The following is a 12,748-nucleotide window of genomic DNA, read 5'->3' on the forward strand; positions in this document are numbered from 1 at the left end:
ATGACCTTTTCTTTTTGGATAATTTCTTTTCATGCTAATAGTTCATTTTAGAGCTTCAATTTGCATTCAAAAACCACTATCCGTTAATGGGTTCAAATTGGAAAATCTTGTTTTTGAAGTTTGGATTACATCTAGTAGTCATATAGTTGTGTGCCTTATGCATGCTATGCATGTGTCTCTGGTCCTAATTTCTTCATACGGATGGAAATTGCGATTATTTGGTTTTCATTTAATTGTTTCTTGTTGCTTTTAGGTGTAAGTACCATGAACTGGATTCAACGCAAGATTTATCTGTATAATGTTACTTTTGGACTCTACATGTTGGATTGGTGGGAGCGTTATCTCTTCAGTATCCTTCATTCGCTTCAATTTTAGAAACTTGATATGCTTGATTTATGCTCTACGCTTGCTCATATAAGATTGTCCAAAATTGCTCATACTTGCACAATCCGGTGCTGCTGAAATTGGTGAATTTGGTAACTGTCTTGATCAAATCTTGTTCTGGTCAATGTCATCCTGAGATATGACATGGCCAATCATGTCATTCAAAAGGAGTTGTAGTCATTTGCCTCCTGAAAATGATGTTTGGAACGGGGGGTGGTGCAAGTAGTTAGGCCTGGTGGTTAAGTTCTGGTTATAAACTTATGATAGTGTTGATGGATGATTTTTATTTTTTATTTTAGCATTCGATTGACAAATGTTTTAAAATGCTGTCCCAACTACCAGAGTTTGTGGAAAATGAAAGTGCGTATCTTTTTGACTGTTTAAGCTTGTACGAGCAGTGATGAATATATTAGTTAAGGCAGTACAGTGCTCAAGGTCATTCTTCTGAAGGTTTGTATTTTGTGCAATGTTCACCTTAATCTGAAAGATACTCTGATTATTGTGTTGATGTGGTTTATTTTCTACAACACCTCAAAGTTCATCAGTGATTTCTGTAAAAGGTAAGTCTCTGTTCTCATCATTGTACTGCTAACATCATGGCATTTGAATTCCATTTTGTCTGTCCTTGCCAGATCAATATGTTCATGAAAACTGTAGAATATTTCCATAATTGAGACTTTTCTACATGTAAAATCATCGAACTGGTAACCATATTTTGAGACAATATACTTCTTGTTAATTAACAAAGTTACCATTTCAATGAATACTGAGACATGGTTGATGTGATCTTAAAGGACCGCTATATTCTTTGAGATGGCTTTACATTTAGTGACAAATTTTAAATGCTGTCATTTCAGAATGAAAACTCATAATTTAGAAGCACTTTTGTTGATATATGATTTTGCATGAATTTTCTATTGGTCCAGGGCTTGCAACTTTGAAAATGTCAAGATCTTGTAGATACGGTGATAGTACAGTCCTCGTTAACGAGTTATTTGACTATTGCATTTGTTCGAACCAATCTGAGAGATAATCAGTTTTGAAGTTGCAAGAAAAACCCGTTCTTCTTTATTCCAAACTCTGTGATCTAGATTTGACGGCATGCTCTTTGACTGCTTGTAAACTTCCTATAGGGGTGATCTAGTGAAATAACTAAATCATGTTATAGCACATACCCGCCAAGTAAGAGTCTGGTGTCTCTAATTGCAGCTAAAAGCACCTCTCTTTTAGTACTATGTCGTTGGCATCTTCTTTTCATTAGCATCATTGGGAATAACAAAATGCCACAAAAAGCTGATTATCACTTGTTGGCATGCAACTAAAATAGACACTAGTGCTATCCAACATCACCAGACAGAATGAGAATATCTTCTTATTGTCGACCCTAAGATGGACATGATAAAGTACTTGAATGGTTAAGAAATTCATTTAGCGATATGTCATATAGGCCCGAGTTGGACATTCAATTGCTTCGATTTGAATTATCCGGAGAATTCCTTAGATATATCAAAAAGATGGACAATTAAACCTATTTCTCGATTCAATAGAAGCTCAAAGAGGTGAATGGGGTCCCAACAAATAAGGAGATGATTAAATTGCATTTTTAGTAGTTTGGAAGTGGATCCAAGGATTTGATTGTTATGGAGAATTGGACTTGCTGAGTGTTGCTTGCATTATTTCATCTATTTTCGTGTTTTAAAACAAGTATATTGTTAAGTTTAAATTGCAGTACATTATCAGATACCTCTGTAACAAGTTTAGGCCTGTTTTGTGAAGCAGGAAGTCATCATCTTAGGCAACTTTATCATATACAAGTGCCTCTTTTTTTTTTTGGGGCTATGCAAATCGGTCTAATTAGGCTAGTGCGCTAAGATTTGCATTAGTAATTTCATAGATTCATATTCTGATTTTAGTTCTCTTCGTGGTTGTAACTTTGTATATTTTCTTTCAGGCATTTATGAGTTTGGTGCAATGGAGGCACCCATATAATGTAAGGAGATTGCGCAGTATAGTTTTGAATGGATACGGGATTCTGGCATAATTATCCATTTTATTCTGTGTTATTTGACCATGTGCTGTAGATTTTTATTCTTTTTGTTCACGGCATTGTAATTGATCGAGCTATTGTGTTTGTACGCTGTTCCATAAAAGCAACTTTGTAGCTGTGCAACAGAACCAATGATTGAACCGACGGCCCCTACACCACCACAAAGGCACCAAAGTCGGAGGTCAACGTGTTTTCTCGAACCTTACTTTCCATCAATTAGTACTCTACGTGGCTTTTTCAAATACTTTTTAATCTAGAAATGGTTTGTCCCCTTCGATTTGTGACGATCCGTTGCCGCTTTATGTGGCTTTTCCAAATACCCGGTTTAGTTTCTTCTATTTTTGATGATCCAGCTGGGTCTGTCCCTTCGTTATAGTGCAGAAGTAGGAGTAGGTATAGGTATAAATTATTCATGTTTGACAAAAAAAAAAAAAAAAATCCAATGATTGACACGGGAGATGGATACCATTTGGTCCTGTACATTTTTGCCTGGGATTAGTAGCCTTTCGTTCCCTCGCAAGCTAGGTTCGTAACACTTCGATTCCAAATTGTTTGTCACAATTCGCTCTAAACGTTTTTGTTTTTTGGTCACAAACTTTTTTGAAGGATTGCCACAAACTTTTGGTACTGATAGGTAAACCAGTTGTAGAAGAAGCAAGGTATTTTTGCCACTGGAACTAAATTTTGAGACATTAACGACTTTATATCCATTAATTTCCAGCTGCGGCTAGCTCTAGCTGATTGGATTCGCAATATCAATAGTTCAAAGGATGCACGATGGTGGGTTGAATTTTGGTATAATTTGGGGGGGGGGGGTATCGCCCCACGTTCTCTTTCTTTGTAATGAGGTGTCCGAGATTGCGAAACGGAATCATGCACTACAAAGAGGCGTCAGCAAACCAGAACAAAGTGCTGAATCTTAACCTATTTTGGGTATGGTGCTTTTGTTGGTTCTTTTCATTTTTGGGCCTTTTCTGCACGGGCCTCCTGCACAAGTACTCATTATGTCTACTCTCCCTTCCCGTGGCCCTTAACCGCCATGATTTTAACCCAGGAAAATTGCTGGTATATTTTGGCTGCCACGTAACCAGAAAAATCCATAGCAGCCCTACCTTCCTTCCACGCCCACGTTCCACTCAATCCAACCCCAAACCGCCACGCCTCCACTTCCGTATCCACGTTGATAATAACCCTTACCGAATAGCAAATCGTGGCCTGTTCTTATCATCTTCCGTCACCTGCATAAAATATCGACTCAAGCCCAAAAAAAAAAAAAAAAAAAAAAAAAAGAAGCCACCCACGAACGATCATATCTCTGAAGTCGAAGCGCGATCATTACCTGAAAATTAGCTCCCCGAGAGACATCTCTTTAATTAAGAACTAAACTTGTTGATTTATAGAAGCTAATTGAAGTCGCAAATTAGTATTCGGCGCCAACAATGGAAAACTCTGGTAACTATCAAACTTCGTTGATTATAAAGCTAATTATTTTTCTTTTTCTTCTTCCCTTTACATATGCTGCATTTCTGTTAAATTTGTCATGCGATGGTTTAAATTTCGGATGATGCATATATGTTTATCCCAGTTATTTTGCTTTTTTTTTCCTTGTCTGTTCAGATTTAGTTAATTTCTTGGTTTTTAGTGTTGATATGGGAATGGATTGTGCTTCACTTGAGCTAATAATTTCTGATTATCTCTGAATTCGTTGCGAAGAGCTGTGGGTGTCACTCTTGGATATCTCATGGACTATTTTTCCTCGTATATAATATGTTGGCTATGATTCATGTAAGAACCCATCAGCAAGCTGGAATCCGATGGCATCCCACTGGTTGGTTGCTTAGGAAATTTAAAGAGAAAAGTTGGAAGCTTTGGGGAAGTTCACATGTATCTATATGTATATACGATTAATGTTTGTGTCAGTACGTGAAGCAGTGAGATAGAATATGGATAGTTGACAATGAATTTTGTTGTTGCTTTTCGATGATCAAGAGTTTAGAGTCTAAAAGAACTTTTCGAGTGAAGATAGAAAATTGATAAACAGAATACAAAAAAATAAATAAAGAAGTAAAAGGTGGTCAAGAAGATGTATTAGGATGGAAAAGAGAGGTTAAAAGTGTATATAATTGCACATTGCAATGCCACCAAAATAAGATGTCAATGCAATGGATGAGGTTATCACAAGTTTTGTCACGCGTTCCTTTTTATCTCAATGTCTATTCCATTCTATGTGAAGCAGAGAATCATCAAGGAACGAGGGTGCCACCAGTTGAAGGTATTGCTGGAGGAGGGACAGCGTACGGATGGAGTGATAGTGGTGTACATGAGCCAAGTAAACTCAGGGGGTCTATTGATCCAATGAAGGTTCCATCTTCAGAATTAATTCATGTATGGTGCATGCCAAGCACAGCTAACGTCGGACCTCAGGATATGCCACGATCATTCGAACCTGTGAGTGTTCTAATGACAGGTTCACTGGTGGTCTTGCTTTGTTACGAGTTCATGTTAGATATTGTTCCTTTACAACCATCCCATGTGCCAGTTGGTATGTTAATTCTGTGTGTTCATATGCTGTATGCTTTTCATCAGATCTTCTGGTGGACTAATTGGTCCCAAGGATTCAGGCCGTTATTTCTAGAATGCCCTGTCTTGCACCACTTTAATGTCCCATTCTCTGTCTGCGCTCATTAGTTATCCTTAATTCTTAGGAGTCACAGTACAAGTTGTTAGCTGAGAGACGCTTGTCTCGGACTCCGATACTGTCTGGCAATGATTGTGCTTGTAATCATCCTTATGAAACATAAAAATAGTGATTTTACATCATTTAATCTTTACAGTCTTCAATGGTGCCTGGGCAATGTAAAAGTATCATATTTGAAGAGTGCATTTGCATCTGATTTTTGGTTTATCTTGCAGATATCTCTTCTAGCAGCAAGAAATGAGAGGGAGAGTATTCAAATTGCTTTACGTCCAAAATTGTCTTGGAGTGGATCTGGTATTGCAGGGACTATACAAATTCAATCTACAGATCTATGCTCTGCTTCAGGAGAAAGGTCCATTTCTTAGCTCTGCTATTTCGGTGCTTTAGATTTACTAATGATTAAAATTTCATGCTGTCAATGGTACATATCTTGTGTGCAGACTGATAGCTGGCCAGTCACTGACACTACGGCGAGTAGTTTCCATGTTAGGAGTTCCGGATGCTCTTGTACCTCTTGATATGCCAACCTGTCAAGTAAATTTGTTTCCAGGGTATACAATTATGCTCATGTTTTAGTTGGCATGGCTTACTTATTGAGCTTTCTCCTTCTGGGACACTACAAATTTTAATGAGGACTTTTTTCTAATTTTTATTTTTGTAGTGAAACAACAGCAATTTGGGTTTCTGTAGATGTTCCAAATGCACAGCCCCCTGGTCAATACGATGGAGAACTCATAATTACTGCCATTAGAGCTGATGCAGAGTGATTGTCTATCCTGTTTACTTAAGTTAAATGTTATTTTTATTGTGTTAGATTTATTCCGTGACCAGCTTAATTATTTTGTTTCCGTGTTACTGATGAATTGTTTCAATATGGTTCACTTTACTTCTGGGGATGTTACTTGCTGATTTATTTACTATGCCTTACCGCAGGTCTGCAGCAAATTGCCTTGGTAAAGCCGAGAAGCATCAATTGTACAAGCAACTTAGAAACTGTTTCGAAATTATGGAGCCAATTGATGGAACACCATTAGATGAAGTGGTTGGTAGTCTGGAATGGATCTGAAGCTGTTGCAATTTTCTTTGACCTAGGGTTTTTACTCACACAAGTTCTCTCTTTCTAGGTAGAAAGGGTCAAATCAGCTAGCTCATATCTCAGAATGGCTCTGGCGTCCCCATCATTTTCTGATTGCTTTCCAGATAATGGCCCAGTAGATATGATGGATGAAGATGCTATTTCAAACCTTTCTGTCAGACTGAAGATAAGTTTGACGGTTTGGGACTTTGTTCTACCAGAAACCCCTTCCCTTCCTGCTGTTATTGGTGTATCCTGCACATCTTAGTGTGGTTGAAAGCTGAATTTGATGGGCTAACTTTGGAAAGTGTTTGCTATTCAAGTTTCTTGTACCCTATTTGGCTGTCTTACAGATTAGTAAATGACTTGATTTATGAGTTTGATCCAAGGAATCTACTAATTTTCAGTTCCAAATACTGCTATTTATGAGGTTACGTTCTAACCAAGTATGATGCTAGTCTATTACTACAAATGATGTGAAATGTTGGCTCGTTTATTTCGTCTGAGCTGTTGTTGGAATTGTTAACATTCCATTTGTAATGTGTTATTATGCTGTTTTGGCTTTTGAATGCTAATGGATGTCCTTATGCTGAATAGGATACTGAAATTTTGATGTTTATAGGAGAGACTTGTTTTTCTCCTTTTCTAGATGGCCAGCTTGCATTTTAATCTCAATGAGATACTACTGTAAAATAGTGGACCATGTCTCCTTAGCTATATTAGGTATCTGATACAGTAATTGAAGATCGTTTTGGTGTTGAACATGGAAGCAGTGACTGGTACGAAGCACTGGATCAGCATTATAAGTGGCTGCTTCAGTACAGAATCAGTCCTTACTTTTGCAGATGGGGTGAGAGCATGAGAGTTTTGACATATACCTGCCCATGGCCAGGTATTAGAGAGAAGTTGCTTTACAATATGTCTACATTAATGTGTTTTGAGACTCAGCACTTTTAGATAATTAATTAACCTGCTGACGCCAATAATAAAAGAGTGCTGTAACTTTGGTTTTCTTAAGCATGCTGTTTGAACATGTGCTGCTTATTACCTAATTTATTATTACGCTATCTATAATAGTGATAAATTTTTACTCACTCCCTCTCTTGCTGTAGCTGATCATCCAAAATCAGATGAGTATTTTTCTGATCCTCGACTTGCAGCATATGCTGTACCATATAATCCAGTTGTATCCAGGTATGTAAAGACTTATCTTTTTAAAGATATGTCAGTTGCTTTCCTGGCATCAAATGTTAATGAGTTTCTTTTGACCTTTTGGCTCCCATTAGTAGTGATACAACGGAGGAATACTTGCATAAAGAAGTTGAGATATTGAGCAAAAAGAATCACTGGAGAAAGGCATACTTTTACCTGTGGGATGAGGTAAGAACGTGGTATTACAAAGTTCCTGAGACTTCCTGTATCTTGTTCTGAAGAGGCTTGAGGTTTAAATTCTGTGTTTTATCTTTTCATTTCCCATTCTTCTGTGAGCTTTATTTTTTAAATTTAGTTGTTGTGGTTCAAGTGCTGTTAAAAAGTTAAATATATAGTTTATCTACTGGTCTTACTATAACTGCTGTCAAACACTTGGAATTTCCCCAGTTTGGCCTATATATTGCATTGCTGATTTATGTTCTGATTTTTTTCAGCCACTGAATGTGGAACATTATGATTCAGTTCGCACCATGGCCAGTGAGATTCATGCCTATGCACCTGATGCTCGAATCCTTACTTCATACTATTGCGGTGCGGATTGGCCTGTCTTTCTAAATATGTTATTGCTAGTTATTTATTCTCTTCTCTCCACTCCTCCTTTCCCTTTGCCTCCCCTCCTGCGGGGGTGAATGTGACATTAAAATTTGCATATGGTAGTTGTCTTTCATGTAGTGCAGTCTAGTTACTGGTTTTCTGGATCATGTAACTGATTTGTTGGAAGAAAAGATAATGGTACTAATTAATAGTTTTATCAGTATGATTTGGTGAAATCAGAAACCATAGATATCAAAGCATTGTTTCTTAGGAGGTGCACAAGGAGAAACCATGGATAGGAAATTGAGAGTAGCAAATGGAACTTATTAGCTTATATCTGAAATTCAAAATGATTCAGAGTACTATGTTTGGTACCATTTATAGGGTAAATAATGAAGAAAAAGCCTAGTGTGGCAAAATTGGTGTTCATTGATGGTTTTTACTTCTCATAACTTAAACAAAATAGAGTGACATCAAAATCTTTCAATAGAATTTTTCCAAAATACGGCCTGAACTGGATCCATTTTGGCCTGAATAATGCAGGCATAGTATCCTTTAATGTTACATTTACAATACTATGATGAGTTTCTATTTTATATTTTCCACAATTTTCTTCTTTCCATAAATCATGCAACTTCCTCATTTGGACCCTGCATTATTTGGATTTTGTGCATCAAGTCTTCTTTCTTCTTTAATTTCTTCTTTTTATTCCTTCCTTTGGTTGGCTGATGTTATTAGTATTTTGGCTATCACTGTTACTTCAACTATAATTTGTAAAATGAAAACTAATAAATTAGCCCACTTTTGTTGCATTCTTAAGTTTAGCTTCAGGTGCACTTTTTTAACAAACTATGAATTAATTACTCCCACCATTTCAAACTGAATTTGCAACTTGTACTTGGGATGAGTTTCAATATGATGTGGGCAAAGTGTTCGTGTATGAGGGAATGTCAGGTCCTGCGACTTAGCTTTGGATTATAAGCATTCATAATTGTCTTAGCGTGTCTAAGGAGTATGTTTATTGTGGTTTTCATCCTTTTTTGTTATAAGTTGACTTCATTGTTTTTCATGCAGATACGAGTGTCATAAAGCTTAAAATATTTGGACTTAGCATAATTTTCTAATATTTACATAAGAACAAATTATGGATATGCATCAACTCAACTTTTTTGTTGATGTAAGAAAAAAGAGAATACAAGATATCATTGTGCTTCTGATTGATTTTAACTTCATCTGGCAAATGATGTGAGCATGAAACTTTTACAAAGTGAAGAATTAGATGTGACTAATAAGCAGCTTTATTTCTGGATTTGCTTAAAACTTTGGGAATATCTATCATTTGTCCTGATATTCTCATCTTGCCCTTTTCCTTACCACTAGACAAGTTCCCATTGCTCTCTTACAGAATGCAGATTTAGAGCTATCCAGTAATGCCTCTTGAACTTTATTCAGGTCCAAGTGATGCACCTCTTGCTTCTAATAACTTTGAGGCTTTTCTTAAAGTTCCGGAGTTTCTGCGCCCACATACTCAAATATATTGTACAAGGTATTAGCGTCATTTATTTTCATTCATGGTACTTATGTGTCTCTAAGGAGGATGAATCTGCATCTGTGTAATTAAATATTAAATTACATTTCACCAATTTAAAAAAGCACTAGCATTAATTTTTTGGATGAATTGACTCTAAAAAATGTTAAATGAGAATTTTGGACACATACCTGCTGTGGTATCTCTACGAAGCTCAACTGCGCCACATATTTCCAGGACACAGATGTCTAGACATGTCTTTCATGAACAAATTTGTGTTCCCTCTTCCATTTCTCCACTACAAAACAAAGAAGTTTTTGTCTTTCTTGAAGGCTATATCTTTTTTTGTGAGTAAGCAAATTGATTTTAAGGGATATCTAATGACTTAGTTTAACTTCTTTACCCTATTGGTCGCTGTTGTCACTTGAATTGGTAAGTTGGGCTGAAATGGTACTACAACAGGAACAGTGAAATCCTTTCCGCATGTCTTTGATATTCTTCTTACTTACTGATTCCCATGATTAAGGGTAATATGTTAGGATCTCATTTCCTTTTTCTTTTTTCCTGTGGTTAAATTTGATTCTCATTCATCATGCTTATCCCTGATTAACACGTTGAAACTCTCCTGATGGAAGGGTAGTTGTTTTATGATATTTAGGTCTTGATGCACTTTATTATTTGTTTATTATTTTTGGGCTTCAGTAAGGGAAGTTTAGTAGATCTGTACATTTGGTTTGGATTTTAAATTGTAGAACCTTTGGCTGCAATTTAAGTGCTCTCTTTTGATGATTTTCTGTCTCTTTGCAGTGAATGGGTGATTGGTAACCGAGAGGATTTGGCTAAGGATATCATTGCTGAAATACAACCTGAAAATGGTGAGGTAATGTACACTGAGGGTTCACTAAGAGTCTACACTCATAACTGGTTTGCTACTTTGTGTGTCTGATTTGACATTCTTGTCTCCTTTGCCAAGCTAATTCTGGCCTGGCCTGTTTATAAAGAGCTCAAGATTAGTTCCCAATTTTGACGTAACTTTTGTTGTGTTGATATTATTGAATCATGTCAATAACCCATTAATGTAATATAGACCACATTTCCAAATGCCATTTTTTAAGGTCCAGTCCACAATTTTTGATAGGGCAACTTTGATCTGATTGGTTCCTTACATCAAATTTTCCACCTAGAAGATAGCGCATGTTTCTTGGGCAGATCATGTTCCTGATCATTATAACCAGTTGCTTGTAAACTTTTTCACTTATGAGATCCGCTTTCATACAGGAATGGTGGACATATGTGTGTATGGGACCGTCTGATCCTCATCCCAACTGGCACCTTGGGATGCGAGGTACACAACATCGTGCAGTGATGTGGCGTGTATGGAAAGAAGGGGGAACAGGTTTTCTGTACTGGGGTGCCAACTGTTATGAGAAGGCCACTGCTCCAAGTGCTGAGGTTTTTTCATGCGTCTCTATGTTGTCAGCTGTTTATTATTAGCAGTTTTATCTTTTATGCCTGATACTCTGTGCTATTATATGCCTTTCTGCAGATAAAGTTCAGGCGTGGCCTCCCTCCAGGGGATGGGGTCTTGTTTTACCCAGGTCAAGTATTCTCATCTTCACAGCAACCTGTTGCTTCACTAAGACTTGAGCGGCTTTTGAGTGGCTTGCAGGTATTGCTTTATCACATTGAAATTTCTATGCAATTCTCTCATTTTACTTTGCACAACCTTGCGCAGCGTTAAGCCTTCTATAAAGCACAACGTTGTGCTATGCTACTTTATCCTTTGTTTCACATATTGATCCATGAATGGCAAGTAATCATCTTTATTTTCGTGCTTTGATGAGATGTTTTGGTGGGAGTATGGAAACTGGGAGGGGTTATTACGTATGACTTCCATGCCTTGCCTGATTGAACTGGATCTCATTAGGTATCAGGAAGAAGAATTCCTCCATTCCAAGGTCCACCCTTTATTTACTGGTTCCTGAAATTATCCTGAAAATTTATGATTTCAGAACCTTCTCTATTTTCCTTCCTTCTAATAGATATCTTAGTTACAAGACTGTATCTTCGGTGTTCTGTCTCCCTATTTCCTGTAGATATCTGTCTGCTGGTGTTGGCTGTATGCTGAACAGCGTCCGCTAGTATGCAGTGAAATGCAATTTGGTTTTGAACTTAAAACTGATAGCCATATAACTGGTATTGATATGAAATGAAAAGAAATAAAGGTTTAGTGTACGGTATTGATTTAGCCATGAATAGTTGCTCCCAGGGTGGCATTGAGCTTAGCTGATAGCCCTTTTACTGGATTTCATCGTTTCGACAACCTTCTATGCCTGCTATTGGTAGTCAAGCTCATTGAGCTTTTACTTTCCGCTTTCATTTAGACCACTGATGGATGGTTGTTTTGGGTATGTCTACTCTCTGTCGGTTCACCCAGGACATTGAGTACCTCAGGCTCTATGCTTCAAGATTTGGTAGGGATGAAGGACTTGCTCTGCTGGAAAAGACAGGCGTGTACTTGGGTCCAGAGCGATACACTCTTGAACACACTCCAATTGATGTAATGCGTGGTGAGGTGTATAGGACTTGCCGATCATGAAGAGAACTTTGCTGTTTGTACCTTTCTTGGGCGATGCTTATTTATTTTGACCAGTTTTGTGCGCAGACGGATATTGACATGTGTCTTTTTCTATTACGCATACACTAGTTGCAGCACATTTTGTTTTGAATGATAGAATGAGCAGAATTTGGCAAAGAACGATCTGAAATCTCTAGTTCCTTTCGTTGTGTGAATGGAAATCAAAGTGTAGGGGATACTGACATAGTCATCAGAGTTACTCAAACAATAAATAAGTGGATCCATGGACCAACAGATTTGGATGATAATGTCCGACCCTACAATGTTTTTATAACGTAGCCTGTCTCATAATAACAAAGATAGGTCGTGGCCTCTTACCTTTACATGATAAAGCTTTAGAAAAAATTGGTACTGGGGACAGAAATCGCTATCAAGTTTCAAGAAAGATGTTTGTTGCCAATTGGAATCGGGAAGGTGAAAAGCAGAAGGACGAAAAGATAATCAAACTGCCGATGATTGCTTTGGTAGATCAAACTTGTTCCTTTCTTGACATCGTATTCTGCTTGTCCACCGGCCTCACAGCTGTAACATCAATGGAATGAGACATTTGCGTTCTTCATTTCGTCAAAAGCGGAGTGATCAAACCTTTGTATTCTTGTATGTCCATATTTTATTTATTTTTTCCAAGATTA

General features: G+C 37.3%; 1 protein-coding gene across 4 annotated transcripts; it reads left to right on the forward strand.

Moving 5' to 3' along the window:
* Positions 1–3,654: 3,654 nt before the first annotated feature.
* LOC113711072 (uncharacterized) lies at positions 3,655–12,236 on the forward strand. Of its 4 annotated transcripts, none has more exons than XM_072067572.1 (17): positions 3,655–3,883; positions 4,668–4,879; positions 5,345–5,481; positions 5,570–5,680; positions 5,791–5,892; positions 6,063–6,171; positions 6,254–6,454; positions 6,928–7,096; positions 7,317–7,398; positions 7,491–7,584; positions 7,851–7,947; positions 9,403–9,496; positions 10,286–10,358; positions 10,757–10,930; positions 11,025–11,147; positions 11,323–11,436; positions 11,916–12,236. In XM_072067572.1, the coding sequence occupies exons 1-17, from the start codon at positions 3,871–3,873 to the stop codon at positions 12,075–12,077; spliced, it is 2,067 nt and encodes a 688-aa protein (XP_071923673.1). In that variant the 5' UTR covers positions 3,655–3,870; the 3' UTR covers positions 12,078–12,236. The 4 variants fall into 4 exon arrangements, with proteins under 4 accessions (XP_071923673.1, XP_071923674.1, XP_071923672.1 ...); XM_072067573.1 differs by having other exon boundaries at positions 3,666–3,883; positions 4,665–4,879; positions 7,494–7,584; XM_072067571.1 differs by having other exon boundaries at positions 3,667–3,883; positions 4,665–4,879.
* The last annotated feature ends 512 nt before the right edge of the window (positions 12,237–12,748 follow it).

Source organism: Coffea arabica, chromosome 10e (genome assembly GCF_036785885.1).
Source record: "Coffea arabica cultivar ET-39 chromosome 10e, Coffea Arabica ET-39 HiFi, whole genome shotgun sequence".
Lineage (NCBI taxonomy): Eukaryota > Viridiplantae > Streptophyta > Magnoliopsida > Gentianales > Rubiaceae > Coffea > Coffea arabica.